The following is a 26861-nucleotide window of genomic DNA, read 5'->3' as shown; positions in this document are numbered from 1 at the left end:
CAGACTCACGGCCTTTACCTGGGAGCCCCTGTCCCATAACTCTCATTGCGCTGGGACGCAGCTCTTTTTATCGTATGGCTGCGGAAGATTCGCTATTGCTGAGAAAGAAGTCAGAGGAAAAGCGTCAGAGTGCGCAGCTTGAAGACAGTACTAGACCTACTGACCCCAACTCTACCAAACGCTCTACACAGAGATCTAATGTCGGCCAAGCGTTCCATGTGGTAATACATCTCCGCGCACTTCCTGGATGCGTGCAGCGCGTCATTCATGCGGAGCTAAGCTCGTGGCATTTTCCGGTCCGTCGCCGAGCTTTGCATGTCATTTCTGTGGAGTGCGGGTGACCGCGGAATACATTCTTCTTGAGTGCATCCTCCCTAGCGCACACCTGGAACACCTGAAAGAACTGTTTGAGCTACCAGCAATACCATACCCCACCGTACGGTATCTCAACCTACTGCCCAGCCAATCACGAAAGCAGTTTGTCCTGACTCTAGTTGAAGTAAATTATAAAATCTGGATCAAGAGATGCCGAGCAGCCTACAGCGCGAAAACGACATGTCTCCTCGACGTGGTGAAGAAAATTAGGAGCTGTGCTTCCATCTTGAACGCGAAAGACGCCTGCTCGGCAAGAAAAGGTTCTATGAAGAATGGGGACATCCCATGATAATTTTCAAGGAAGAAAATGGAAACATCGAAGTGAGATATCAGAAGGTTTCTCGAGTCAGGCTTTGACCCACCGAGTTAGCGCTGACGTAGTGCACTGGCACTGCGACCCCGCCCCGGCGGAGATAAGCCAGATTGCATGAGCCCCATGGCTGAGAAAAGCCGGCTGGTTGAGGTCTGTACCCTCACAGGAGGACTGTACCTGGTGCATCCTGCCTTCCATCTGACAAGGTAAATGGGATCACTAAGACAGATTCGACGCTTTTCGGCCGTTCACCATGAACGACGCAGCCGCCGCTGCCTCACTCGGTACAGTGCTTCGCCCACCGCCGCCGTTCGACTTTAGCCTAGTTATCTGGCCGATATGGCTGCTACAGTTCGAGGACTTTTGTTGCGCAACGGTTTTTGGTTGGTAAACATTTATTAAAACAGTCAAGGGGCCAAAGGCCCAGATATAGGGGTCGGCCAGGGCTCTTTGGAATCTGGCAGCCACTAGAGCGAGACCGATGAGCGCTCGTTGGTCGTCCGGGTTGAGCTGCGTAGACGAGCCTCCCAGGTATGTTGTGTGGGTGCTATCATGTGTTGTCGTAGACAAGGAGTTCTGCGGGGATATTGCAGTGTTTACACATCGGCGTATACCGTTCAAGATAAAAAAAAAAGTAAGCCAGAGGTAAGGGGTGAATGCTAAATCTCTCATCGCCGCTTTTTTTTTTGCCGTCACCCTTTCTTTTTGCTCTAGTAAGATATAAACTATCAACTTATTTAGCAAATCATTTTATTGGTGTATGGTTCGAAACCTGTATCTCTACATAATAAAGATTTGCACTAAATTCCTACTAAGCTAGAGCTCAAAGAGTCATCGCTATCTTTTGCTATAGGGTAGGCGGCTGCGAATTTGCCGGAATACTTGTAAATTGTCGTCGCGCTGCTAGCCCCAAGATTGCAGGTTTATTTCCCAGCTGTATTTCAGGGAGGCGAAATGTGAAGGTGGCAGATTGGGCGAGTTGTTGTTCATGATGAAGACTGTAGCGCTTAGATGGACAACATGAAGAAGCGCATGTGTTGCTTTCGTGTTGTCCGTTTTTCCGAGCGCTAGAGTCTTCATCACGAAATGTGAAAGAATGCTTGTGCTGTGTTTGAGAGGTAACTCGGGGCAAAAGGCCTAAATATTCGCGGTATAAGCGAGAGCTATAGGCGAATTAAATTAGCATGAAATCTGTGTCTAACCATTCTAACCATCTGGCGCTTTCGCCAGATGGTTAGAAATGTGGAGAGGAGGAAACTGAGTATAAAAAATGCGTGTTTGCTTTTGCCTGACCATTCGACATGCTGTCTGATAACCAGAAAGAGAAGCTACGTCAACTTGCTGCAGCTAAGCAACAACGGGCTCAAGAGACGGATGAAGAACGGAAATTAATTAATTTAATGCAGTATTGCTAACGCAACCTACCGGGTTTAACTAAAGCTAAACCCCAGCTAATATTTTTGTTTAAGCTCAATGTTGTCGAAACGCGGCTTTGTCATTTTCTTTGTAGCGCAAGATGCGCCGAGATGTATTTAGAATCACTCCATCCACTCGCGTCTGTTTCTCTAACGTTCCAGTTTGGTCTAATCACCTTTGTGCAGGTTTCTCCACATCTTTCTTCGCCATTTCTGAATTGCGTGCTGACGAGGGCAACCGGCATTCGTAGTTCGGTGACCAGTGAATGCTTTTTCCCCATCGCTGGAGGCAAGTTAGTTGTTTTGCTGTTGCAACTCAGCCCAATAAAGGATTGATTTTTATGTTTCACCTGTCTGTCCGTTTTCGCCTGCCGTATACTGTCGCCACCACGTGACATCTGATGGATAGAGCCGCATCTCAGCGGCACTGTACGTAAACAAAAGAACGCATGATTTTCTGCAGAGTACAATAAAAGTGATGAGGCTGCACTCCAGCGATGGCCAGCAGCCGGCAGTAAAGATTACAACTTGTCGCGGCAATATGTCACATTAAACAGCGGGGCGCAGTCGGCGAACAGTAAGCACGGAGACTGTTTTCCTCTAGCTGCAACTTATCTGTGCAACTGACTTTCCTCAGGTGGCGCACTACATGGGTTGCCGGTCGCAGAGGCAGTTGATGTACCGTTACCAGCGCTCCCTGGATCCAAGTATGACACGGGGCCGGTGGACAGCGGAAGAAGACATGATGCTTTTCGTGGCCATCAAGTTCTACGGAACTGACAGTTGGAGCAAGGCAAGAACTTTCCCAATCGTTCTCTCCGCTCATGTTTGAGGATCTGCACGCTGTTGCTGGGGCTGAACTGGCTCGGGGAGCGCTGCGAAGTAGACACCGGATTGGCGGGCTTGTTCTGAGCGTGAGAGCAAAACTTTTCTTTGACCCATCGAGAAGTTGAAAGTTAACCTCTCTTTGCAGAAACAGACTCTGTCGTCTCGTGAACAGGAACGAGACCTAGCTCGGCGACTGGCAGTCTAATTTTAAGACGTGTTGCTTCCTCTACGGTGTCATTCTGGCCATTGCTGTGGCAAATGTATATGATGGGGTGCTCCACATGTCAGCGTGACGTTGTAACTCTGATCCCAGGTGGCTGAACTGGTGCCGGGTCGGTCAAACAACCAGTGCCGGGAGCACTACCTCAGCTTCTTTTCGTACGAAGTCGTCGTGGGGCCGTTCGCTCCGTGGGAGGACCATATCATGATGGCAGCGGTCGACAAGCATGGCCTAAAATGCTGGTCCCAGGCAAGTAGCCTCCGGACTAAGGGTGAGGCAGGAGAGAAAATTTCATTAGTCGGGCGCACAGTGCAGGTTTATTTGAAAGTTCTGTTCAATTCCAATGGCGAATCTAGAATGGTCGTTCTGCTTGCCAACTGTGCGCGTCACTCTGGGGAAATGCACTTACCTCGAATATGTTCTGATCACTAGACTAAGTGAGTCTTTCACTGCTGGAATGCTAAACTCTGGCTCATTATAATTAATAATATTAATAACAATAATATCAATATAAGAGGAACAGGAACCCGTTTTAGCGCATTATGAAGGCATTCTGCGATCATCAGTAGCCATTCAACATATTGCGCAAAAAAAAAGTGTATCGGAATTGTACCTTACCGGTATTCACCAGCGGGGCAGGAATAATGAGGCCAATTAAAAATTGTTATTCTTAAATTCAGGATAATGAAGAGGGTCATGGAAAGGAATATGATGTTGGAACGTTGCGAGACAGGGCGTGTCTATGGTGGGTCAGGGAACAAAGGCGAGATAATGATGTTTTAATAGAAATCAACTCGAAGAAATGTGCGTGGGCAGTTCATTTAATATGATATGGCAATGCAAGCGATGGTTTTGAAGGATGAGAAACTGCATTACAAAGAAAAGGCAAGTGTAGCGGGGAGGGGGGGGGGGGGAGGTCCGAAAGCATGTAGGGAGATGAGATTAAGAATTCTGATGAAATGGAATGGACGCAGCTTGCACAGGAATCGGTTAATTAGAATGATAGGGAGAGCCCCTCGCCCTGCACAGTGTGTGGTCCCACTGTTGTGGATGACGGCCTATGTAATTCTGATGTCTATTTTTTATACAAAATAGAACTCTAATGAAGCGCACCAGGAATTGCAAAAGCTTTTACGTAAATTATTACGAATCCTTTAGTGAAGTATTGTCCGTATCTGTTAGACGGCAGACTCAGCAGCTGAGATCTACTATTCATCTCCCCTCACTCAAGCAACATCCTGTCATGCACAGAGCAGTTCACACGGCAGCCACTGGGGAACGCACTTCGATCAGTCAAAAGAGGAATATTTATGAATGGTGGCTTTCCAGACATCACCAATCACCGGCCCAGTATTGCACCGTGTTGGCAATGCACTGCTCCTCTATAAGGCTGGACTTTGTCAAGACAGAGCCAATACTGGGCACATGGTTTCTGATGACTGGGTTTTTGCGCAGTGCATTTCTGGAACATTCTACGCGACAAGAAAGAGTTTTCTAATGGTTATCAGCAAACGTTTTCTTTTGAAGAAATGGCAGCCCCGTCCAACTCCTACCCCCCTATTCTCGCCGCCTTTCGGTCCTTCATACCCACCATGGTCTGGAGAGCGGTCACGCTTTCTGTAGCTGCCATTTTCATGCCAACTTTGAGCCAAATAATCTCAGTGTTTGAGAGCGCAGCTCTTTGGCACCCGTTCTTGGGTTTCGCGTCGTCGTCGTCGTCGGCGTCGACCGCGTCGGCCTCGTAACCAGCTCCGCCCCTCTTACATCCCCCAGTTCGAGCCGGTGCTTCGGCAACCATAGTCAAGCAGGAAGAGCGGAAGGGGCGAACGAGCAGGAGTGCGCGCAGCAACCGGAGAACATGACGAAAGGAAGGGGGGAGGGGGGGGGGTCGCCGGAGACAGCGCTAGCAGCAACTGACTGATGCCGCTGCCGCCGCTAGGGAGTCAAGATAACGTGACTGCGTAGAACACCGTCGCCGCCATGCAGAAAGAGGAGGAGGGGGTCCCCCCCTCTTCCTGCGTGGCGGCGAGGGTGCTCTCCGGTTGCCGAAACGCCGGCTCAATATCAGCGGATCACGCTGTGTGCATCCCGTTCTCACTCGCTAGCGGCGTCAGCGGCATCAGTCAATCGCTGCTATCTGTTCGTTGCGCAGCGCTCCTATGGGCCCACGGGCTGCTTCCCGCAACCTTCCGATAACTCAGTTGCTCTCTTCATTTCTCCGACCCCAAAGCTTCTTTCATGACAGCCGAGAATTGTTAGCGGAGTGTTTCGTGGTGGAATGCGTGTTAAAAAAAATAAAAAAAATTGTCTGTAATTGTACATACATGTCTTGCCCGAAATCTTTGCCTAAATTTATCAAAAAGGTGAAACAGCTGATAAGCTGCGCTCAAATTTCGCGTTAGGAAGTAACGTAATCGTGGGCAATTTTTTTTTGTGACAAAAATGCTTGAGCTTCGACACGCTCTCTTCTATGCGATTTGAATACCTTAAGCTTCTGGCGTATTATTTTCCCTTCATGCCTGAGACAGCGTCGATAATAACCAAAGCGAAGCATGTGTTCAATTTAACATTGGTTGAAACTCTGTTACTCTTCGTGGTTTTGTTGTGGTACGGTAGGATCTTTTTCGTTAGTGCGCGCGCCATTGCAAGAACGTGTCCCTGCGGAAAAGCACGCCTAACTCTTTTTACGTAATAATCGCACTCATTTCTTTCGCGCCGCGATGTCGCTGCCGTATGTGCCGGTAGAGCGTAAACTACGTTTCAAGCATCCCATAGTGACACTGTACGTAATGGGCAGGATTTCTTAACTTTTTGCCTTTGCACTACGTGCGTCTTTCCCACGTTTCTCAAACTAAAAGCGATACTAGGTCAAATGCTGAATCTTTGTTTGAGGTCTCAATGCTCTCACTCCGCCTCCTCATTCAGAGTTACAGTTCCTGTCTCCTAGTTGTGACAGAAGTCCATGCGCGCAGGTGTTTGTTATAGTTGAGACTCTTTGACATGGCAAAAAATTTTCATTGTGAGTTTTCACATAAGTCTGCTTTGTACTATACATGGTTTATGAGGCTGCTGAAGGGAGCTTGACTGCCCGTGGTGCAGTTCGTCTCGCTAGCAAGCTGATGTTCATCACTGCTTAAATATATAAATCTGCCTAGGTAAGGAGTTATGAAGAACTGGGTTGCTATCTTGAGCTGTCCATCGCGCCGTCCCAGTCGTAACCTTTACGCGCTGGAGAGTGCTCCAGCCGGCATGACGCCCGCGTGTGTGCAGGTGGCCAAGGAGATGCCGTGGAGGACGGCCAACTCGGTGATGACTCGTTACAAGCGGCTGGTGCAGCTCATCGGCAAGGCCGAACTGACGGCGGCCGATGTAAAAAAGTACCACGCGGAACCTCCCGCGGTGGTGGCCCTGGGCCGGCGCGGGCAGACGTCAGCGATGGAGCGTCGAATGGATGTTTATCGGCGCGTCTGCCGCCTGCTCACCACGTCGCCGCAGAAGGAGGCAGCGTTGAAAATCGTTCAGGTTGGAAGCCTTTCGTTTCTTGTGTGGAGGCATTTTAGAGCGCAGCTCTTTAGCGCTCGTTCCTGGGTTTCGCGTCGGCGTCGTCAGCCTCGTAACCAGTTCCGCCCCCCTTTCAGCACCTCAGTTCGAGCCGGCGCTTCGGCAACCGGAGCCTCGCAGGAAGAGGGGAGGGGGAGTACACTCAGTGGTGAACGATGGGGGCAGCAGTGCGCGCAGCAACCGAAGAACACGAGGAAAAGAGGGGGGGAGGGGGGTCGCCGGAGACAGCGTTAGCAGCGACTGATTGATGCCGCTGACAGCGCTAGCGAGTCAAGACAACGTGCTGCGTAGGACACCATCGCCGCCATGCAAAAAGAGGAGGAGGGGTCCCTCCCTCATTCTGCGTGCCGGCGAGGGTGCTTTCCGGTTGCCGAAACGCCGGCTCGCTAAGCGGATCACGCTGTGTGCATCCCGTTCTCACTCGCTAGCGGCGTCAGCGGCATCAGTCAGTCGCTGCTATGAGTTCGTCGCGCAACGTTCCTATGGACCCACGCGCTGCCTCCCGCAACCTCCCGATAACTCAATTGCTCTCTTCATTTCTCCGACCACAAAGCTTCTTTCATGACAGCCAAGAACTGTTAGTGGAGTGTTTGTTGAAGGAATACGTGTGAAAAAAAGTCTGTTATTGTACATACGTGTCTTGCTAGAGATCTTTGCCTCAATTTATCGAAAAGGTGTAACAGCTGAAGAGCTGCGCTCAAATTTTCTATTAGGAAGTAATGTAATCGTGGGCAATTTTTTTTTCATTTTCGCGCAAACTCGCGTGACTGCAATAGGAGTAGCGTATTTTCAAAGCTGCCGAGAAAACTCCATGAGGACAATGTCGCTCTGAATCATATGTCGATATGATTACCGGCAGAAAGCTGTCCGAACCAAATTGTTTTAAGAAAATATTTGGAGACTGATACAGAAGAACATATCCCAACCCCCTCCCTGCTCAAGATAAGATGGTACCCAATATGATACAGAGAGGTATGTAAAAGTTGCAAGAACACAGCAGATAAGGTTCACGTGATTTCGACATGCCCAAACAACGCAAACACGTAAGGAAGAAAGAACAGAGTCCTCTTAAGGCCAGTTTACACTAGGCCGACGCGACGCCGATGCCGATGCGACGCCGACGTCGGTGGTCGGCGCGTCGGTAGGCCGATCCTGTCGTTGATGCACCGGTCAGTCCAACTAGGCCGACAACGACGCCAGCACGACCAACGACCGCCTGTCGTCGTAGTGTGACAAGGTCCCAGACCAGCGACGCCGACGAAACGCATCGGCCGATGGTCGCCCGATCAGTCTTCGGCAGATCGTCGAGCAAGCGAAAATGAAATGCCGATGAACGACGTACTGTGCATGGCTGCGCTGCCCTGTGTCATATACATGCTAAAATATCGGCAAGGGAGGATGGCAGTTCATATTATCACACTTCGACACTCGCGGGTGTGCTTCTTTCGTTGAACATGAGTCGACGCCGGCCCCGTCGAAGGCGAGTAGGCCTAGCGAGCCCGCAAGAATCGTGTGTGTGATTTCGCCGATCGTGGGGAGCAAATTATTATGTTTTAACGAGTGCAAACGGTCATAGACGGTAAGTTTGGTTATATTGACCTAAGACCGACGTTTGCTTTTATCACGCGACGCGTACAGAAAGCGGTAAGCGCCGATGTAACCCGGTCTGCCGAGCAGTGTTGAGCGGCTGGTAGTAGTCGACGGCGCTCGTGGGACTCAAATAACATCGTTTTAATTCATGCAAATGGTTGACGAACATACTTCCGGGTAAAAGGAACCAGAATTGAGCACTGATGGCATCGAAGAAAGCAAATACAATTAGCAGGAAGCGCCGCTCTCGTGCGATGTCAACAACCAAGTCCCAAACATTTCTCATGCGGTATATCGCCTCATCGGCGGTTCTTGCGGAGTTATCACATTGCGTAAATGCGTAATCTGCAGCCGTAGCGCGAGAAGAGCGAAAACTCGAGTAAAGTACAGCCCGGCAGGCGGTTGTTTTGCCATGAAAACGAGCAGCCTGTGTGTATGCAAACAGATGTAAACTGCAGCACCGATGGCATGCACTCGTCGTCATCGGCGCATTCCCGATAAAATTTCTCGCTCACACGGAAAATGGCAAAGCGTTTACTATTATCATGAAGCATTCATTTAGCGAATGCGGGCGCTATTTGGTGAACAAGCGGTAAAAAGCGAGAAGCAGGTATCAAATTCAGTAGCCCCGGGGTCTGCAGCAGACTAGAGACGCGGCTGTGGGCGGGGCGAGGGGAAGGCAGCGACTGCTATTGGTCGGCGCGGGCGGTGAGGCATCGCGTCGTCTTAGTGTGACTAGGAAATCGGCCGACGGTCGCCCGATCGCTTCGCTCTCGGCGTCGGCCGACCAACATCCCCGTCGGTCGGCCATCGGTGCGCTGTCGGCGTCGGCGGGCGCCGTGTGACAAGCACGACGACCACGCAAAAAACGCATCTGGCGATGGTCGGCCGACGTAGATCGGCCTAGTGTAAACGGGTCTTTAGAAGGCTGTGATGCTCAGTTCGAACCCGACAACACAGCTTGGTGAAATCCAACTAGTTGAAGACACCATCCGGACCCAAGAGCTCCGAGCTACCGTTTCAGCTGATGGGTATGCCCGTATACTAATCTGTTGGATAATAAAGTTGCAGCTGGGCATGAAAAAATCTGTCATTTTGAAAATTACGAGGCCGAGAAAAAAAAAAAAAACGAAATACAGGTGGCGTGCTCGTTCTTTGAGACTTTGCCTTGCCGCGAAGTTGTTCAATTTATCTTTCAGGCTGAAAAATATAGATTGCTGCTGCACGCGGCAGAAATACGGTTGGAGCGTGAGAACTCATTTGGATTCACTTTAATTGCAATGGCCAATACAAGCCGCACTGAAAACGTAGACTTCAATGGCTTCAATGGCTATGTCTAACTATAGAGCCAGAAGACCTTAACTTTAAATAAGGCTACTAATTTTGAACTGCTGCTCGCACCTGAGAGCAGCTCGAGCTCCTATCTTCTGAACCTGCGTGATACTTGGCGCGTATGCTGTCGCTTTCACGCAGTGTATTTTGAAGGTGCACCCAGTGCACTCCATGTTCGACGTTCCGTGTGCGGATTAGTGCACGTACATCTCTCAAGGTTCCGCAGAAGAGCCAAGGACGTGGATATAGCAGTGTGCCGCCAGGAGGAAGCGCGCTGTGGGCGCCGTGCATTATCGTCATTCCTTTAGGTTAAAACGAAGTTCGTTTCTCATTTGACTTCTTTTATATATCGAATTACCGAGATATTGAAAAAAAATTTTGAGGACGCTTAAGCTTCGCCTTCAAGAGTGGAACGCGATAGCGTTATTGCATCTCGTCGAGAAAACTTACTAAACGCAAGGGTATTGGGGCATCCTCGCACCGGTACCCGCGCGGCACGAAGGGGAGAAGCGGGTGAGCGAAGATAGTGATCTAAAGAAAGGAAAGACGCTTGATATTACAACCTTTGAGGGTGCACGGCGAAACGTCAGGGGCGAGTGGCGCGCCATTTGTCGGGGCAGCGCCGCACATTGCGAGGAGGGGTTCTTCTGTGTTTGCCGCAAGATGGCTCTGCATGTGCGCAGAGCGCAGAAGAAATGTAGCGGAAACGTACTTCGCTACTCGTGTAACTGCGACTTCTGTAAGTAACATGCTCATAATTACCGATATACACTGCAGTATAACGTTCTACGGCATATTTCTAAGGGAACACCGCGTTCACTAGAAGCGCTTTTGTACCGTTTTCAAGCATCGAACTCGTGGCAATCAATGCACTCGGCTATTGGCTGAGTTGCTGCCTTGTACATATATGTGTAAATAAAGGTTTTTTGTTACTGAAAAAAAAAAAAAAAACTCGTGGCTGAGTGGTAGCGTCTCCGTCTCACACTCCGGAGACCCTGGTTCGATTCCCACCCAGCCCATCTTGGAACTTGCTTTTTATTTATGAAGTGCATGTTTATTTATGAAGTGCATGCCGGGATTTATCACTCACTGGACGCCGACGACACCGGCTTTTCTGTGACACGAGCTCCTTAACGCTATAGTGCTCTAGAATATTGGGCAGTGTGACGACCGGCGCCGGAGAGCGGGCCGCTTTTGCGATGACAGGAACCGACTTCCGCGAGAGGGCGCGACGTGCAACAGGGGTGCCACGTTCGCCGCTCGGCGCGTAGTGGCCGCGGGGATAGCGGGGGTACAGAGGAGGGGCACGGTTCTCTTTGGAGCTATTTTGACACGCTACGCAAATGGTGCGATATTTAATAAAGGGGCTACACTTATTACAAGTGCTTAAACTCATCCCTGCCATTCCATTACGTTAATCTGGAGACGCCGTGCTCGCTTTGGCAATCCTACGGAGCAGCGCGCGATGTTTGAATCGCTATTTCAAACTCTTTCAACATTTCTTCCTGCGGACAGCCATAAATCGCCAAGATGAGCTTGTACTTAATGTTTTCAACGAAGCGTGGTGTTTTGCATTCGTTCTTCCAGTAAGGGAATAAAGGCTACTGCCGAGGAGCGCTATTAACACGCGGAGAAAAACAGTATAAATGCGAATCAAAGCTTGTGCTTCGTAAGGTCTCTTAGGAACAGCTTATTTTTTACGAACCTTATTTACGAACACCTGCTTACATTTTGCTGCTTGTGCTTATTAATACATATCAACGTTTACCTTAAATTGTCAGTAATTTGTAATATATCTCTTTAATAGGTGTTCTTTATGTGCCCTAATAACCACTTATAGAAATTACAAATACAGTGTGCGAGCAAAACACATTTATTTATTACCGTTCTAATATAAAGCACTGCGGTATTTAGCGGCAAAAAGAAAAAAAAAGGAAAATATACGCGACTCAAGCATTTATTCTCTGTTCGTGATTAACAAATACATATATCGCGGACATTTGTTTACGTGCCGCTGACCAAAGAGTGAACCAGCTGTTTTGATTTCAAAAATGTCAAGTACAGCTGGGACAATACTTCAGATAAAATATGAAAAATTAAACCTGTCACATACGTATACGAGGGAATACGTTCATAGTGGGCACTTGAGAGCGGACGCATTACTGGCATCAAATGGTACCAGAGCAAAAAACAAACACTTATAATTGCATGTCGTATTGGCAGATATGATGCAGTTCTTGGCGCGCACCGCAAGAAAACGAAAAATGCGAAAACGCTGACGGGCGCCGAATGCACATGCAATTAATATAAGGCCGAATTCAGATGCGGGCCCTAATGCGTGTTTATTCTTAGAGTGTGTGGTATGAAATGTGAGTAATCGACTGGATATACTCGCCAACTACTGCTTGCCGGACTATAATCGGGCTACTAGCCGCGGGTACTCTTTGCAGAACTAATCAGGCTATAATTGTTAACAAGGTTGATATTACACGTGGAATACTTCCAAGGGAATTCAATTATTTTCCCTTTGAGAACTCTTGTCGTGGTTCGCTTACTTCGCAAAGAGCGAAGCCGCAAAAACACATGAAATTTCATTATTTCAAGTGTGAGCTTTCTGGTGTTCTAAGTAGGTCAAAATTTTGAACCTCCACATTTTAGATGAAGGTTGCAAAATCTGAAGTGCAAAGGCGTCCAAAAGGATCGTACACCCGAGCCAAATTTTTGGGTAAATTGCGACTATAGCTTGGAGCCTATGGCGCTGTTTTTGTTCGTGGCGAAAAACCGTGCCGACCTCATAACTTCTCTTTCGCTGAAGAATTATGTAGCGGAAGCGAATTAGGCATACACTATAGCCTCTGCGTCCTCTATTTTCCATCGTTCTTTTTTTTTTCAAAGCTATACTTTTTTTTTGTTTTTATTTCATATATGTGCACCAAAACAGGATTAGAGCGATTTTCTGGGGTAAATTACTTACATATTACCGGTTGCTTGAGCATGCAGAATAAAAACTACCTAGAATTGAAAACATTTTCTGGAACAATTAAGTCATTGTGAAACTATAATGCATTGAGATTAAATGTCTTAAGTATAGCGCGAATCTCTGGGTACTTAAAGCTACCCGTTACAACAATGTTTCAACTTATGGAAATAAAATAAAATGGTTTGTTCTTATATTAGTGTACAGTTTTACAAAGTTGTTGACTTAAATTTCGACGCTTATATCTGCGCGTTCGATTGCAGCCTTTTTGTGCACTCCTTTCTTCTTAATTCCCAGGCCGCCATTTGGTTCTTAAGCTCGATTGTTTCCCTTTTTTTTTTTGCCTGTCATATTTGTCCATTTTTCTTCGTCTGTAGCTGCCTGCTTTCTTCTCCGTCGTGCGTTTGCTGCGCCGCACGGCAATTCCAAACCTTTGTCCACATTCGCGGTCGCTCTTTTCACGGCGCTGCGTGCCTCCTTTCTCCCTCCCTTGTAGGCGACACGTCTCTTTTCTTTTTTTCTGTGCATCCTTTACTTCCCACTTCTTCCACCTTTCCTGACCCACTGTGTTTAGTTATTTAGTAGCCGTTTACGTGGTGTAGTGTCCTTCGTTTTTCATGTCTCTACCTCTATGCGGGGTAGTCCATATTTAATTCATTCGAAATGAATGCCGACTTTCCTTGTGGCTTCAGGTAACTTACTGCAACTGGCATAGTCTGCGCGTGTAACAACGAAATATAGCATTTTTGACTATTTTGATAAGCAGGTTAATGTGGCCAGCTTTAGTCAGCGATCGAACGCACATGTTGCATGTTTGACTTCATACATACTGTCCCCACATTGCCCTCTTTTCAAAACGAGTGCATTTCTGGACGTCAATTAGGTGCTTCAGGAATGCTAAAGCAAGCTGTGCGGCGAGTGAAGCGTGGTGTGTGTCTGAATTTGTACGCCCTCTCCAAGCTGTTTTCTTCGGAGCCAACTCCTGTCATGTTGCTTCCCCGAGGTGTTGCCGACGGCCAAAATGGAAAATAAATTAGGTGATTGCTAACAGTACTGAGCACCGTTAACCGGCATATTTGTAAAATCTTGTCGCGAACAGCTCGAGACGACGCACAAGCAAACGAGAACGTACAGTCCGCGCGTTAATCTGCCCCGCCGCACAGCGCGCATACGCGGCCGTCCGGACGGCTGACACACCAGTTGCTGGTGGCGCCCTCTGCGCTGCGGCGCCTCCGTCATCGCAAAAGCGGCCCCCCGCTCCCATGCATTTCGCGGCGCGGTCGACACACTGCCCAATCTTCTAGAGCACTATATTAACGCTACCGCGTTAAAAGTGCGATCCTCTTCGAGTTTGACATTGTAGCAGCGCCCCGTCTGGACGAGGAGAGCGATTGAAAAAGACGACGGTACAGAGCGGCGTGCAGTTAACGCTCGGGCTCCGAGTTGGGCTCTGGAGTTAAATAAATACCTTTGGCTCAGATTCGGTCTCCCAACGGCGCTCTGTATCTGGGATTGCTTGTATATGTGTAAATGTACAGGCTAATAATTGACAGCGCGAATAGACACGGACGAACAAACAACAGGACAGGCGCTGACTACCAACCATAGAATTACCGAGATATAGAAAAAATTTGCGATTCTCTTCGTGTTTGACTTTGTAGTAATGGTTGGTAGTCAGCACCTATCCTGTTGTTGCTTGTTCGCCCGTGTCTATTCGCGCTGTCGATTACTAGCATGTATTCCCACCAACAAGCCCAATTCAAGACTCTAGTTCATCAAATGTAAAGGGGTAGTGAAACGTTCTCAGGCCGAAGGTTTTGTTTCTGGTAGAGATATTCTGGCACGTGAGATAATCCATTAAAGCTATCAGTTATTTAGGAGGTCAGAATAATGGTTCTTCTACACGCCACAGGTATTCTGAGATTTGGGGTCGTCGCAGCTGCCTGTCTATACTGCCCAGAAGCATACCCTGTGCCTGGGAACATTTGACCACCCTGTACATAAATTTCAATCGTACTTCATAGCCCTCTGTAAATGTAAAGCATTTGGTCGCTGCATTGTACAAGGCATACAAGGCGGGGAGTAGCACATGAAGTTGCCACTGTGGGATGATGGTTGTCCTAGAAAAGGCGCGCATCACACGTTTTTTTAAGGAACGTCAACCACACCATGTTGTGCTGGCGATACAAGTAAAGCAACTGCGATTCGCAATTTGCCGAAGGTGAAGGTCAAAAACTCGACCGCGCCCATTTTAGGCCAGAGGACGTTCGGGAGAAGATGCATAAAATACCCACAACAACCTGGAAATTTATACAAACACTTTCACTCCATGACGCCATAAGTCCGTACATGTAGCTTGAACCAGCATTGCAAGTCTTCCGCAATATTAAATAGTGGAGACGTTGTGCAGGGCGAGGGTCACACCGTGGACCGGGAGGCCTGCATCCGGCTCTACCAGCGGATGCGTTATCTGTTCGAGAACGGCCGCCCCTCCGCGTTCGTTCCCACCCAGTGCAAGGCACTGAACAAGGCCATTGCCCAGTACGCCCAGTCTGAGAACCGGCCTGTCATGCCCAACATTGACGGCTACGAGCGCCAGGAATGGCAAGCCGTGACCAACGGTGAGTGCTTCTTTGAGGCCCCATGCATGCTTGCCCGCTTGAATTGACCTGCGACCTGATTTGCTTCTGTGGCCACCCATTCACCATTGTGACTAATCATGATTCCCTTTGCAAGAGTATGTTTTGCATTCCGTCGTTCCACTCGCCGCTTGAGGAGTTCGATACCAGGTGGAGGGTGATATTTTGTTCCTTAAATGTTAAGTACAATCCCACCAATATCCTGCAGAACCTCGCGAACAGATCTCGCTGACGCGAGATTTTCACCGTGAGCTAACGAAGCTTTCGCCTTATCAAGCATACCTCTACAGGTGTAACTAAGCAGCGGTCAACATCGCAGAAAATCGCTTCAAAGATGTTTGCAGTTGTGCTTGCATTGAAGGCAGTCTTGTAGGCGTTTGAGCAAGTAAGTAATTATGATTACAGTCGCTGCATCTGAGACATAACTGATTACAGTGGTTAATAATAGCCCCAGAACTGGGACTAAATAATTACAGAAATTATTCCGTTATTGTTAAGTTACTTCTCTTTGAGATTGATTGCAATAGATCATCTCGACGGAAGTGTAATAAGCTAGCGCGGTTCGCTTGAAATTTTTGCACGTCACGTTCAAGAACGGTTGTTTCGATATGCTGTCGCTGATTTTTCTTACGTTTTCTCACGAAGACATAAGCCGCTATACTGAACACTCTCTCAGCGTAAGCACAAGATGGTATGGTGGTGCTGTACCGCATACACACCTTCCGCACCCGGCGATAGTTGCGCAGTTCTTCGACACGTGTCTAAGTCCTCTATGAAGCGCTGCGCATCGTAGTTGGCGCCGTGAAAAGGGGCAATGAATTAGGTCACTGAAAAGCTAAAGAACTCTTCTCTAGGTGCTTTGTTGGGAACACTAGATGCAATTTCTGCTTTCGACTCGATGCAAGGACATTTCACTTGTTCTACCAAAACCTGCTGGAGTTCTTGAAGTTGGCCTTCATTCCACACCCACGTGTCCTGATGCGCATTGAGATTAACTGCTGCTCCTTTCGATGAGTTGGCGAGATGAGTTTGCCAGCTCACGTCGGTCCGGTTAACCATTATTTCGAAGCTACGAGGCCGAAGCATGCCATCTCGTTTTGCGTCTCGAGCTTTCAATATTATACGGATATTCCTAATTTCGGGCGTACGTCTAGCTCAGCTATCAACAAGAAACGCCTGAAGTGAAGAAAATAAAAATTTTATCTATTAAAGGTTGGATCGACATGGCTTATTGAAAGAGGCATCCGTAGACGGTGCCCGGTGCACCAAGGACAAAGAAAATATAGCGCGCAACGTACGCGCCATTCATGCGCACCGTTGTGCGCCTGATACGTTTGATACACTAACATGGTCACGGATGCCTCACATCTGAGTAGTATTTTACAATGAAGTAATTTATTATTGGCAATCAATTATATAATATTGAATTATTGGTCCGTTACTGTTAAAAATAAAACATTTGATGAAAAAATTAAATCGATGTAAAAAATTGCGAGTAATCATTTAAGCACAACTACAATAGAAAGATGTTAGAAAGAGAAGAAGCAGAACCCGCGAGTAGTTTGTAACCTCGTATGCATTGCGATTCTTTTTTTTGTAATAATTTCTAAGGATTCCCAAGAACATGACATGAAGGCACCGCGCCTCGACATCGATATGAGGCGCCACGCCTGGAGACTGGTGCAACGCCCAGGCGCACCACATCGCTTGTAGTAATTGGCGAAACCTATAGCAACGATCATTTTCATTTTCTGCGCCGCTCAGCAGAAGATGCTGCTGCTGCAGCCTGTCTTGGTGTCGAGGAATTGCACGCAAGCCTTAGATGTTCCGTATGCTGGTGGAAGTTATTGTGCAGCGCATTGTGTGCCCCAAAAAAACGATGTGCCATATTTGCGGCATGAGAACACACGCGGTGCAATAAGCATGCCGTAGGCCTACATCGAGAACGCTTAATAGTCAGTTCTGGATCGAGAATTCCTTTTCTTTTCCTTGTTTATTTAGCTCCTGAGCACAGAGGCAGCCACACGGCAACAGTACCCCACGGAAACGTCTCGAAAATATTGTAACAGTACAGAAGAACATGAAGTTTAGAAGACAAGTGAAGGAGAAAGACGTTGAAAAAAGACTCTCGTGCCGGACGCGCTGCCGTTGACCAGCTGAGCTCCCTATCCTATCGTCTTGTTGTTCAGCGCTCAGACGTCTTACCCCCTTCGTAACAAATTGGTGGTCAGGTGCGGGGTACGACTATCCTCAAGACGCATCCTCAATGGCTGGAGCTTCGTCGGAGCCGTCGCCTCGCTGGTCTCCCACCCTTTTCAACAAGAATGCAGCAGACTACTGAGCAGCCCCGAACATCAACACTGGACCCTCTACCCCCGTCTCGCGATGCGCCGCCGACCACCACGAATGCGACGCTACCGTTTCGCGAGCCTCGTTCCTTTGCCGGCCAAGCAGGGGAAGATGTTGATGACTGGCTCACTCATTATGAACGTGTGAGCCGCTATAACCACTGGGATTCAGTGGCTAAACTAGCCAATGTCGTCTTTTTTTTTTTTTTTGACGCAAACCACCTTGATGTGGTATAAGAACCACGAGGACTTCTTGACAGCTTGGGGAAGTTTTGTCGAAGCTATCAAGGAATGTTTCGGTGACCTAGCTGCAAAGAAGAAACTGGCAGAGCAGACACTTGCTCAGAGGGCCCAGGCAGCCGGAGAAACTTGCACCACCTACATAGAGGCCATACTCAAGTTGTGCAAGACCGTCGACAGCAGGATGACTGAAGATGATAAGGTACGCCATCTGCTCAAGGGCATTGCGGAAGATGTCTACCACTTCCTCATTGCCAAGGAAAACTTGAGTTCGGTCTCTGACGTTATCCGGCACTGCCGAACATTCGAGGCCCTAAAGACTCGCCGCATTACAACGAAATTTGGACGGCTCGCAAATTTGACTACAGTGGCTAGCATTGAAGAATCGCCATCTCAAAGCCTCCTGTGCGCGATCCGTGAGATTGTTTGAGATGAGATGTCACGACGTGAGCAGCTTGTCCGGCCCAATGGCTTCGGAGGGAACGTATATGCTCGTCCAACTTATGGGGGTGCGTGCCCGCCGATGTCCGCGAATGTCACCGACTTTGCCGCGAAGACCTATACACTCCGCGACCAAGGCCTGAAGAGAATTTCCAACAATTCTCTTGCCATCAGCGCAGAGATCCTCGCTCTTACTCCAGTCGTACATCGCGCCGACCGCCGGACTACATCGTCCCGGCACCACCATCCGGATATTCGTCGCGGCCTACCATGCAGGAACCAGCTGACACGCCACTTTTTGAGCGACCTCTTCCGGTGTGCTACCGGTGTGGTACCGCGGTTCGCATTTCCCGCTACTGCAATCGGCGCACATCGTTCCGGAATCCCCCGACGGCACCGAACCGACGCATAGTCCAGCCCTCATCGACAATTATCGGCCAGAACATCCTTCCCGGAGGGGCCGTTTTCAAAACGAAGGGCACCGCAGCCATTCGCCAGCGTCTGACCGTAGTGTGACACCACCTCCGTCATTTCTTGTGCGCCGCTCCCCGTCTCCACGGCGCCGATCTCCACCACCAACGCAGGAAAACTAGCCAGCGCGGCCAATGGAGGTGAGGTCGCTGGACAATGTGCGCTGCTACCTATTATTCCTCCGTCTGTGTTCATGTTAAAGAACAAGGTCAATGTGATTGTTGATGGTTTGCCAACGATGGCGTTGGTAGACACTGGTGCTACAGTTTCAGTAATGAGTTTCAATTTTAAAAACCTTTTGAAGAACAAAGTTATGTTTGTTTGGGACAAAACTGCAAATTGTTATGGAGTAAGTGGAGAGTTATTGTATCCGGTTGGGGTATGCAGCGTTAAAGTTTCCTTGGGGGGCACAGTATTTCCGGCGGAGTTTGCAGTACTGCCCAGATCTACACACGACGTAATCTTGGGAATTGACTTCCTGCGTATGTGCGGCGCTACAGTTGACTGTCGAACGGGAGAGCTAAGTGTTAGTGGTTCTCTTCCTCGTGAACGTTTGGAAGAGACATCAAATTATGAAGACGTTTGGTGTGTGTGTGATGAAGTCGTCATACCGCCACATTCAGCAGTGTGTGTCCAGTTGTCCTGCGCATCGTTGAACACCTCACAACGACAGATATTGAAGAACCTCTTGTCCCAGCACCTATCCGTCTTTGATTTCACGCAGTCCGACGGCTCGCAACGTTTTCCGCTGTCGCGCGCACGCGACAGGATTGACACGGGATCTGCCCATCCGATCCGTCAAAAGCCGTACCGTGTGTCACCATCAGAGCGTAAGATCATTACCGAGCAAGTCCAAGACATGTTGAACAGGGGCGTAATACAGGAATCCTCCAGTCCTTGGGCTGCTCCCGTGATATTGGCGAAGAAAAAAGACGGAACATGGAGGTTCTCCATTGACTATCGTCGCCTCAACTCCATCACTAAAAAAGATGTGTATCCTCTCCCACGCATCGACGATGCCATAGATTGCCTTTTCTCCGCGTCTTATTTCTCTTCAGTTGATTTGCGATCGGGTTATTGGCAGATTCCGATGGACCCTGCTAACAAGAAAAAAACTGCATTTGTTACGCCGGACGGCCTATTTGAATTTAACGTGATGCCCTTCGCCCTATGTAATGCGCCGGCCACATATCAAAGATTTATGGACACAATACTTCGTGGCCTCAAGTGGGAAATCTGCATGTGCTATTTAGACGATGTTGTTATTTTTGGCCGAACTTTTACTGAACATAACACGCGACTCGCTGTTGTGTTAGATTGCCTACAGAAGGCTGGCCTTGTCCTGAATTCCAAAAAGTGCCGTTTTGGTGAACGTCAAGCGCTGGTACTCGAGCATCTCGGCGACCGCGATGGAGTTCGGCCAGATCCACAGAAGCCTGCAGCAGTTGCAGCATTCCAACGACCACGGACTCAAAAGGAGCTCCGCTGTTTTCTGGGCCTGTGTTCCTACTTTGAATCATCCCAAGGTTTGCCGACGTCGCCTACCCTCTGACATCCCTTCTACAAAAGGACGTCCCTTTCGACTGGACCTCGGATTGCGACGCCTCTTTCCGTTAACTAAAGTTTCTGCTTACGTCACATCCCATACTACGGCACTTCAACCCCTCCGCTCCGACTGAAGTCCACACTGATGCAAGTGGGATTGGTGTTGGCGCTGTGCTTGTGCAACGTTCGACAACAGGCGAGCATGTAATTGCGTATGCAAGCCGTTCCCTCAGCAAACCTGAGCGTAACTACACTGTTACGGAGCAGGAGTGTCTCGCTGTAGTTTTCGCTGTTCAGCTGTTTCGGTGCTACCTATATGGACGCCATTTCACGGTTGTGACGGACCATCATGCCCTGTGTTGGCTTGTCAACCTTCGTGATCCATCTGGTCGTCTGGCACGCTGGGCCCTTCGTCTGCAAGAGTACGACTTCACTGTTTCGTACAAGAGTGGCCGCAAACAAGCCGATGCAGACTGTCTTTCACGTCTTCCTCTTCCTACGACCGAATGTGACTCTGGTGATTTCGATCATTACATCGCCTCCATCCTGCCCGAGTATCCCGACGCCTCGGCTTTGCGGACTGCGCAAGAGACCGATATAACCCACGAGCCCCTGCTTGCGGAGGAGCGGGATTCCACTGCTTTCAGCCCATTTTGTCTCCGTGATGGCCTTTTGTACAAAAAGGCTTACTCAAGCACCGGTACGAATTTTCTGCTTGTGGTTCCCGAGAGCTACCGCTCGTGCATCTTACGCGCCATGCATGACGACCCCACTTCCGGTCACCTGTGCTCTGCAAGAACGCTCCATCGTGCCCGCGACCGGTTTTATTGGCCAAAGATGCGCCAGACGACTGAGCGATATGTGGCGAGCTGCACTGAGTGCCAACGACACAAACGCCCTACGTCCACGCCACAGGGCCTGCTGCATCCTGTGAATCCACCACGTGACGCATTTGAGAAAATCGGAATCGACCTTATGGGTCCCTTCCCGAAGTCATCCGACGGAAATCGTTGGATCGTGGTTTGTGCCGACTACCTCACCCGCTACTGCGAAACGGCAGATCTTCCTTCAGCCACCGCTCACCCCGTGTCCCTGTTCTTGCTCCGTTCTGTGATCCTCCGCCATGGACCTCCGCGAGTGATCATCAGTGACCGAGGTCGCCAGTTTATGGCAGATGTTGTGCAAGAGCTTCTTCGTTTGTGTGCATCGCATTTTAGGCATTCCGCACCAGATCACCCTCAATCCAACGGCTTGACGGAGCGCACAAACCGCACACTCACAAACATGCTATCTATGTACATCGCATCTGACCACAAGAATTGGGATACTATACTGCCATTTATAACGTTTGCATTCAACACTGTAACCCATGAGACTACTGGCTACAGCCCGTTCTTCCTGCTATATGCCCGTCCTCCTCGGTATTGTCTAGATACCATTCTTCCTTACTCCGTCCATGATGAACCGTGCATCGCGGAAACTATTTGTCGAGCCGAAGAAGCTCGCCGTCTCGCCCGTTTGCGAATTCTCGCTTCGCAAGAGCGTTCAAAAGCTCGGTACGACAGCCGGCATAACCATGTGTCTTACGCCCCTGGAGATTTAGTGTGGCTTTGGCGACCTCTCCGAAAGCGTGGTTTAGCGCAGAAAATGGTGGCGCATTACGCTGGCCCTTACGTTGTGCTTGAACGCGTCAGTGAATACCAAGTAGCACGTATGACATAAAGTGGTCGTCGTTCAGTCAGAACTGAAGTTGCCCATGTCGCCCGGATGAAGCCGTGTCACTCTCGTGGAAACGAATAACTACCTCGCCCGGGAGGGGCTTCGTCTGCCCAGGGGGAAAATGTAACAGTACAGAAGAAGATGAAGTTTAGAAGACAAGTGAAGGAGAAAGACGTTGAAAGAAGACTCTCGTGCCGGACGCGCTGCCGTTGACCAGCTGAGCTCCCTATCCTATCGTCTTGTTGTTCAGCGCTCCGACGTCTTACCTCCTTCGTAACAAATTTCGTAACAATATAATTCGCTAGCTTAGCCACGGGAAACGGGCAGTGTTTGGATGAAAGTATTAGGCGAGTAATTAATACATATGCACATATATACACACACATGAATGTTTAAACAAGTTATTAATGCAGTGAATGAATAATCTATGAAGCCTACAACGCGTCGTGTGGAGGATGCGTGCGAACTCCCTAATGACGACATGATTCTTTCATAACTATAGTTGAAGCTTTCCTGTGGTCTTCGCATTATTGCACGCCGTACGCAGAAATAAAGTTCAATCAATTATTGGAATGGCTGGTCTGTCATAATGGGACAGCTTTGTGGCCTGTTGCGCGCATTTTACGCAAGTGTGCTATCCTCCGGCCAACCTTCTTCTGTACTAGGATATGTGTTTCAGAGGTAGCGACTCGAAGAGTGCATGTTTTCACATCTTGCCTTGCCCCGCCCCCGCCTTTCTCTTTTTCAGTCCTTCACGACTTGCACAACCTGAAGAGGGCCCCCGCGGACCCAGATGTGGAGGAGGCCGGCACAGTTCCCGCATTTGAGGAGCATTTAAGAAGGACCGCGCTCGTCGGGCCTGTAGACTTCCAGGCCGGGAGCAGCCGCCTACCTCCACTAATGCCGCCAAATGAGGTGGGTACTTCCGCCTTGTTGCAGAAAGCCTCAGCTTGTCGTCTTATTCTGTAGGATGAGGAGTATATCGACAGCTGGCTGAGAAAGAGCGTAAACCATGCAATATGCAAGAATCTGAGCCAGTAGAAAGGTACCCATTGCTGTCGCCAACGAACCAGGGATGAGAAGTATCACGTGCCATTGCAGTTTCTGCACGTGCTGCTTTGATACTACTCTATTAGTCTTAAAACAAGCGCAGCACTCGTGCTTGATAATGTGCCGAAACCTGCCTGTATAATGTCATGGTCAGCCGAAGGCCATTGCAATACCGCCGCTCTTGTTTGACGGACGAGAAGCTCGTTAAAACGAAACTCTTTGAATGTTGTAATGGCTACTAATTTAGATTTGCGATTTTTATTCACGTTCACTTCGTGCAGAGACCTTTATTCCTGCTCAGTTTGTACTCAATGTCTTTTCTTGGCAATTAGGGTTAAGGAACGGAGCGTTTTCATCTGTGTCTGTGAGTCAATAATGTGCTTGCAGAAAAAAAAAAATGTCTGACGTATTTTTCACTCCATTATTTCCTCACCCCGACTCTGCAATGCCCAGCGTCATCTAAGGAGGCTTCCGGTAACTGCATGCTCGCAAAAAATTTGATCACGGAAGCTCCCTCTGCAGTGGCTTTTTGACGTCGGCACCTTTGAGTTATGTTAGCCGTACACCTTAAATCCCATCTTCGAAAGGAGCTGTTAACAGCGGTGGGGTAATGTACTCCACTGGTTCGAATAGGAGGGAGCCTTGACTCAAGATCTTCTGCTCCGCCATTACAAAAAGTTGTCGCTGAGTGTTGGCCTTTGCAGATGTGTTTAGGCAGTAAAACCTTTTCACGGTAGTTCATTTGTGTGCAGCCTTGTTTCACAGCTTGAAGGATATGGAAAAGATACACCACGCAGGTTTCGATGACAATCCTTCTGCATACATTATGTGATAACAGAAACCTCATTTTCACCATGATATAAATACATTGTTCGAATTGGACATTTTCGCATATTGCAATATGTTGCCAGCGCTCGTTACATTTAAATTGAACTCCCTGGGAAACTCATGCGCTATGCTTCGGTATGTTATTCGGAAATAAGTGCCGCATTTCTTCTGGCTGTGCAAGTTAAGGTGACGACCAACTCAAAACGTGAGATGGCTCATTGTGTCTGCTGTTGCAAATTTGTCATTAACCTCCGCAATCTACCTATCTTAATTTTCAATTTCATTTTTCAATTTATTTATTTCCCATATATACATGGTGAGGGTCAAAGAAAAAAAGCCAGAAATTGTGGCTTGACATGCCCCTCGGCCCCTACAATGCAGGGCAGCAGGCACACTCAAATTGATTACACAAGTAACATCGCGAAATGCAAACAAGGTTGTCAAAAAAAAAAAAAGAACTGGCACATAATTAAAAAGAAAAAAGACAAGGAAATGAAGCAAACATAAAAAATGATAACAAAAATACAATTCATAGACAAGCAGGTCTGGTTATTCAAAGCAAGGTCAACACTTCATAGAACGAAAAAGATCAACAAGTAAAGAAAGCATTGTGAAATCTAAAAAGCAGCACATAAAATATGTATACCTTTGCGGCATACTCGAGATATATCAACTTTTGCAGCATTAAATTTGTTCAAAAGACGGGATAACGTGTTTGCTAAGCTGTGTGTACCGTATATATATATATTGTGCGGCAAGTTGGAACATTCCGCAGTTCGCCGTGTCTGCCAGTGTAAAGTTGTATATTTAGCGATAGGTGTGCCGTGTCAAGCAAGTAATAGACATTTTGTTTTATATCCTTCTTATATCTTTCAGCCAGCCTAACATTATACATATCAGATACCTTTATGATATTAAATTGACGAAACAAATCACGTGTGCTCATATGAGAATCGGCATTAAGTATTGCACGTAAAGCTTTCTTCTGTAGAACGTAAATCTTATTTTTGTTGGTACCTGCAGTTCCCCAAACTAAGTGCGCATAGTTTACTTGAGACATAAAGAGTGAATTTTACAGGAGAAATTTAACTTTGCATGGAAGTAAGTGGCGGATCCGGTAAATGACACCTGTGACACGAGAAAGCTTACTGATGACAGCGTTAACATGAATGTCCCAATTTAGCTGGCTGTTGAAACGTACCCTTAATATCTTATTTTCTACACCTTCTACTGTTTCGAAACCTAGCTTAAGATCACATGGTATAATGTTTTTATTTTTTGGTTTGAAGATAAATAGCCTTTGCTTTAGTTACATTAATTTTCAGCAGATTAATTGAAATTAAAGTTTAAAAATTAACTCAGCATTATTTGCAATGCCGGCAGGGGCCATTTGCTTGAGGAATTTGTCATCCTAGTAGAACTCCTGTAACGTCAAAGAATTCAGCTGTGTATTTTGAGGTGAATGTATCTTGTTTCTTTATTGATACCTTTTATATTTTGTTGTAAACTACATGACTAGTGGGCCATGTTTATGCATACAAACGTCGGATTGCTGCATCGCAAATGAAAAAACTCAATCTTATATTCCATCATACCATATATCTTAGTGTTTCAGAATGGATAAGGCAATCCTAAAAAAGTTGTGGATAGCAAATAAAATTGCACATTCTTATAACTGTAACTACATTTGGCAGATTTATAGGCAATCTTTGCCTTTTATAAATAAATGAATACTAATTTCCTTTTTTCTGCAGTTTTACTTCTGAGTGGGTTTCCACTTTTGCCTAGAGCATGCGATATCACGGTACTCTCGCGTGGCTGTAACTTTTTTCGCGTGCGTGTCTTTTTATTTAATTTTAAATTCTTAATTAGAAAAAACGTCATTTTAACTACTTGCAGTGAGTTTGTGAGAAACTTGCAATTTATCGGTTATCTTCTTATTTGCCGCAGACAACCTTGGCAACGTTTGGACGAATCGTGGATCGTTTTGAGGACGGAGAGCTGGGAAACTGTTGGTATTTCATGCACGACTACACCTCCTATCCCGAACTGTCCGCAGCTCTTGACCCAGTGGATATTGAGAGCATTCGCTGCGCTCAATGCCAGTCTAGGATGGATTTGGAAGGTCTGTCTTCCTCTATTGTCAAGGCAGAGGCGGCGCCGGACTTCGGCCGCCGGGCGTGCCTCCGGTGTGAACAGCTGCGAGACACAAGACGAGAATACGATGTATTGTGCGGCCGTTTCATCTCGTACTTCTTTTGGCCACTTTTGGTGGACCAGCAAGACGTTATCGAAACCGTGACGCTTCCTTCAAGTACCCGTCCAAAACGTCCCAAGCCTCCCCACGGCCGGAAGCATCTGAAGAAGCCATGGGTGAAGGCGAAATGGGTGGAGCGCAGGCGCATAGCTGCAGAAGCAGCAGCTGCCATGTCTCGCCAAGCCTGTCAAGGAGGACAGCCGGAAGGTGGTACCGATGCGGCTGCTGCTGATACTGCCGTGCCGAGTAAATCCCGGGTCGAGAGCTATATGTACAACGGCATGACCTGAGGATTTGCGGCTGTATTGCTCTCATATTTACCACGCTTTGAGGCGGCGGTCTTAGGTCAGGCCGCTTGTAAAAAGTTTTACAATGTGTTTTAAACCACTGAGGAGAATAATATTAGCGTAATTGTGAGTGAGCTTTTTGTAAAGCCTGTGTCCATGCCACTGGCTTTACTACTTTAACTACCAATAGATATTTACATTCGAGGACCACTGCTGTAGCTCTTTCGACACAATGTTCTTGTCTGTTATGCGCAGGCACCTGAAATAAAACGCTGAGAAATGCTGTGAGTTCTCATTTTCAGCATATCATAATGCAATCAACCGGCGATCGAATTATATATGAGGCGTTTTTATTGCAATTGAAATCCATAATGATGTATTACACCTCTCCAGTGCACTTTCAATTGTCATATGTCCTACACTGC

The 26861-nt window shown here is 47.9% G+C and overlaps 1 protein-coding gene across 1 annotated transcript; it reads left to right on the top strand.

Moving 5' to 3' along the window:
- Window positions 1-811: 811 nt before the first annotated feature.
- LOC146180626 (uncharacterized) lies at window positions 812-26439 on the top strand. Its single transcript, XM_084575608.1, has 7 exons — window positions 812-838; window positions 2741-2896; window positions 3245-3400; window positions 6422-6673; window positions 15022-15232; window positions 22763-22929; window positions 25843-26439. The coding sequence occupies exons 1-7, from the start codon at window positions 812-814 to the stop codon at window positions 26437-26439; spliced, it is 1566 nt and encodes a 521-aa protein (XP_084431734.1).
- The last annotated feature ends 422 nt before the right edge of the window (window positions 26440-26861 follow it).

The sequence above is a fragment of the Amblyomma maculatum genome, chromosome 8, assembly GCF_055883805.1.
Source record: "Amblyomma maculatum isolate TAMU_Amacu chromosome 8, ASM5588380v1, whole genome shotgun sequence".
Taxonomy (NCBI): domain Eukaryota; kingdom Metazoa; phylum Arthropoda; class Arachnida; order Ixodida; family Ixodidae; genus Amblyomma; species Amblyomma maculatum.
This window is presented reverse-complemented; position numbering and strand designations above follow the sequence as displayed.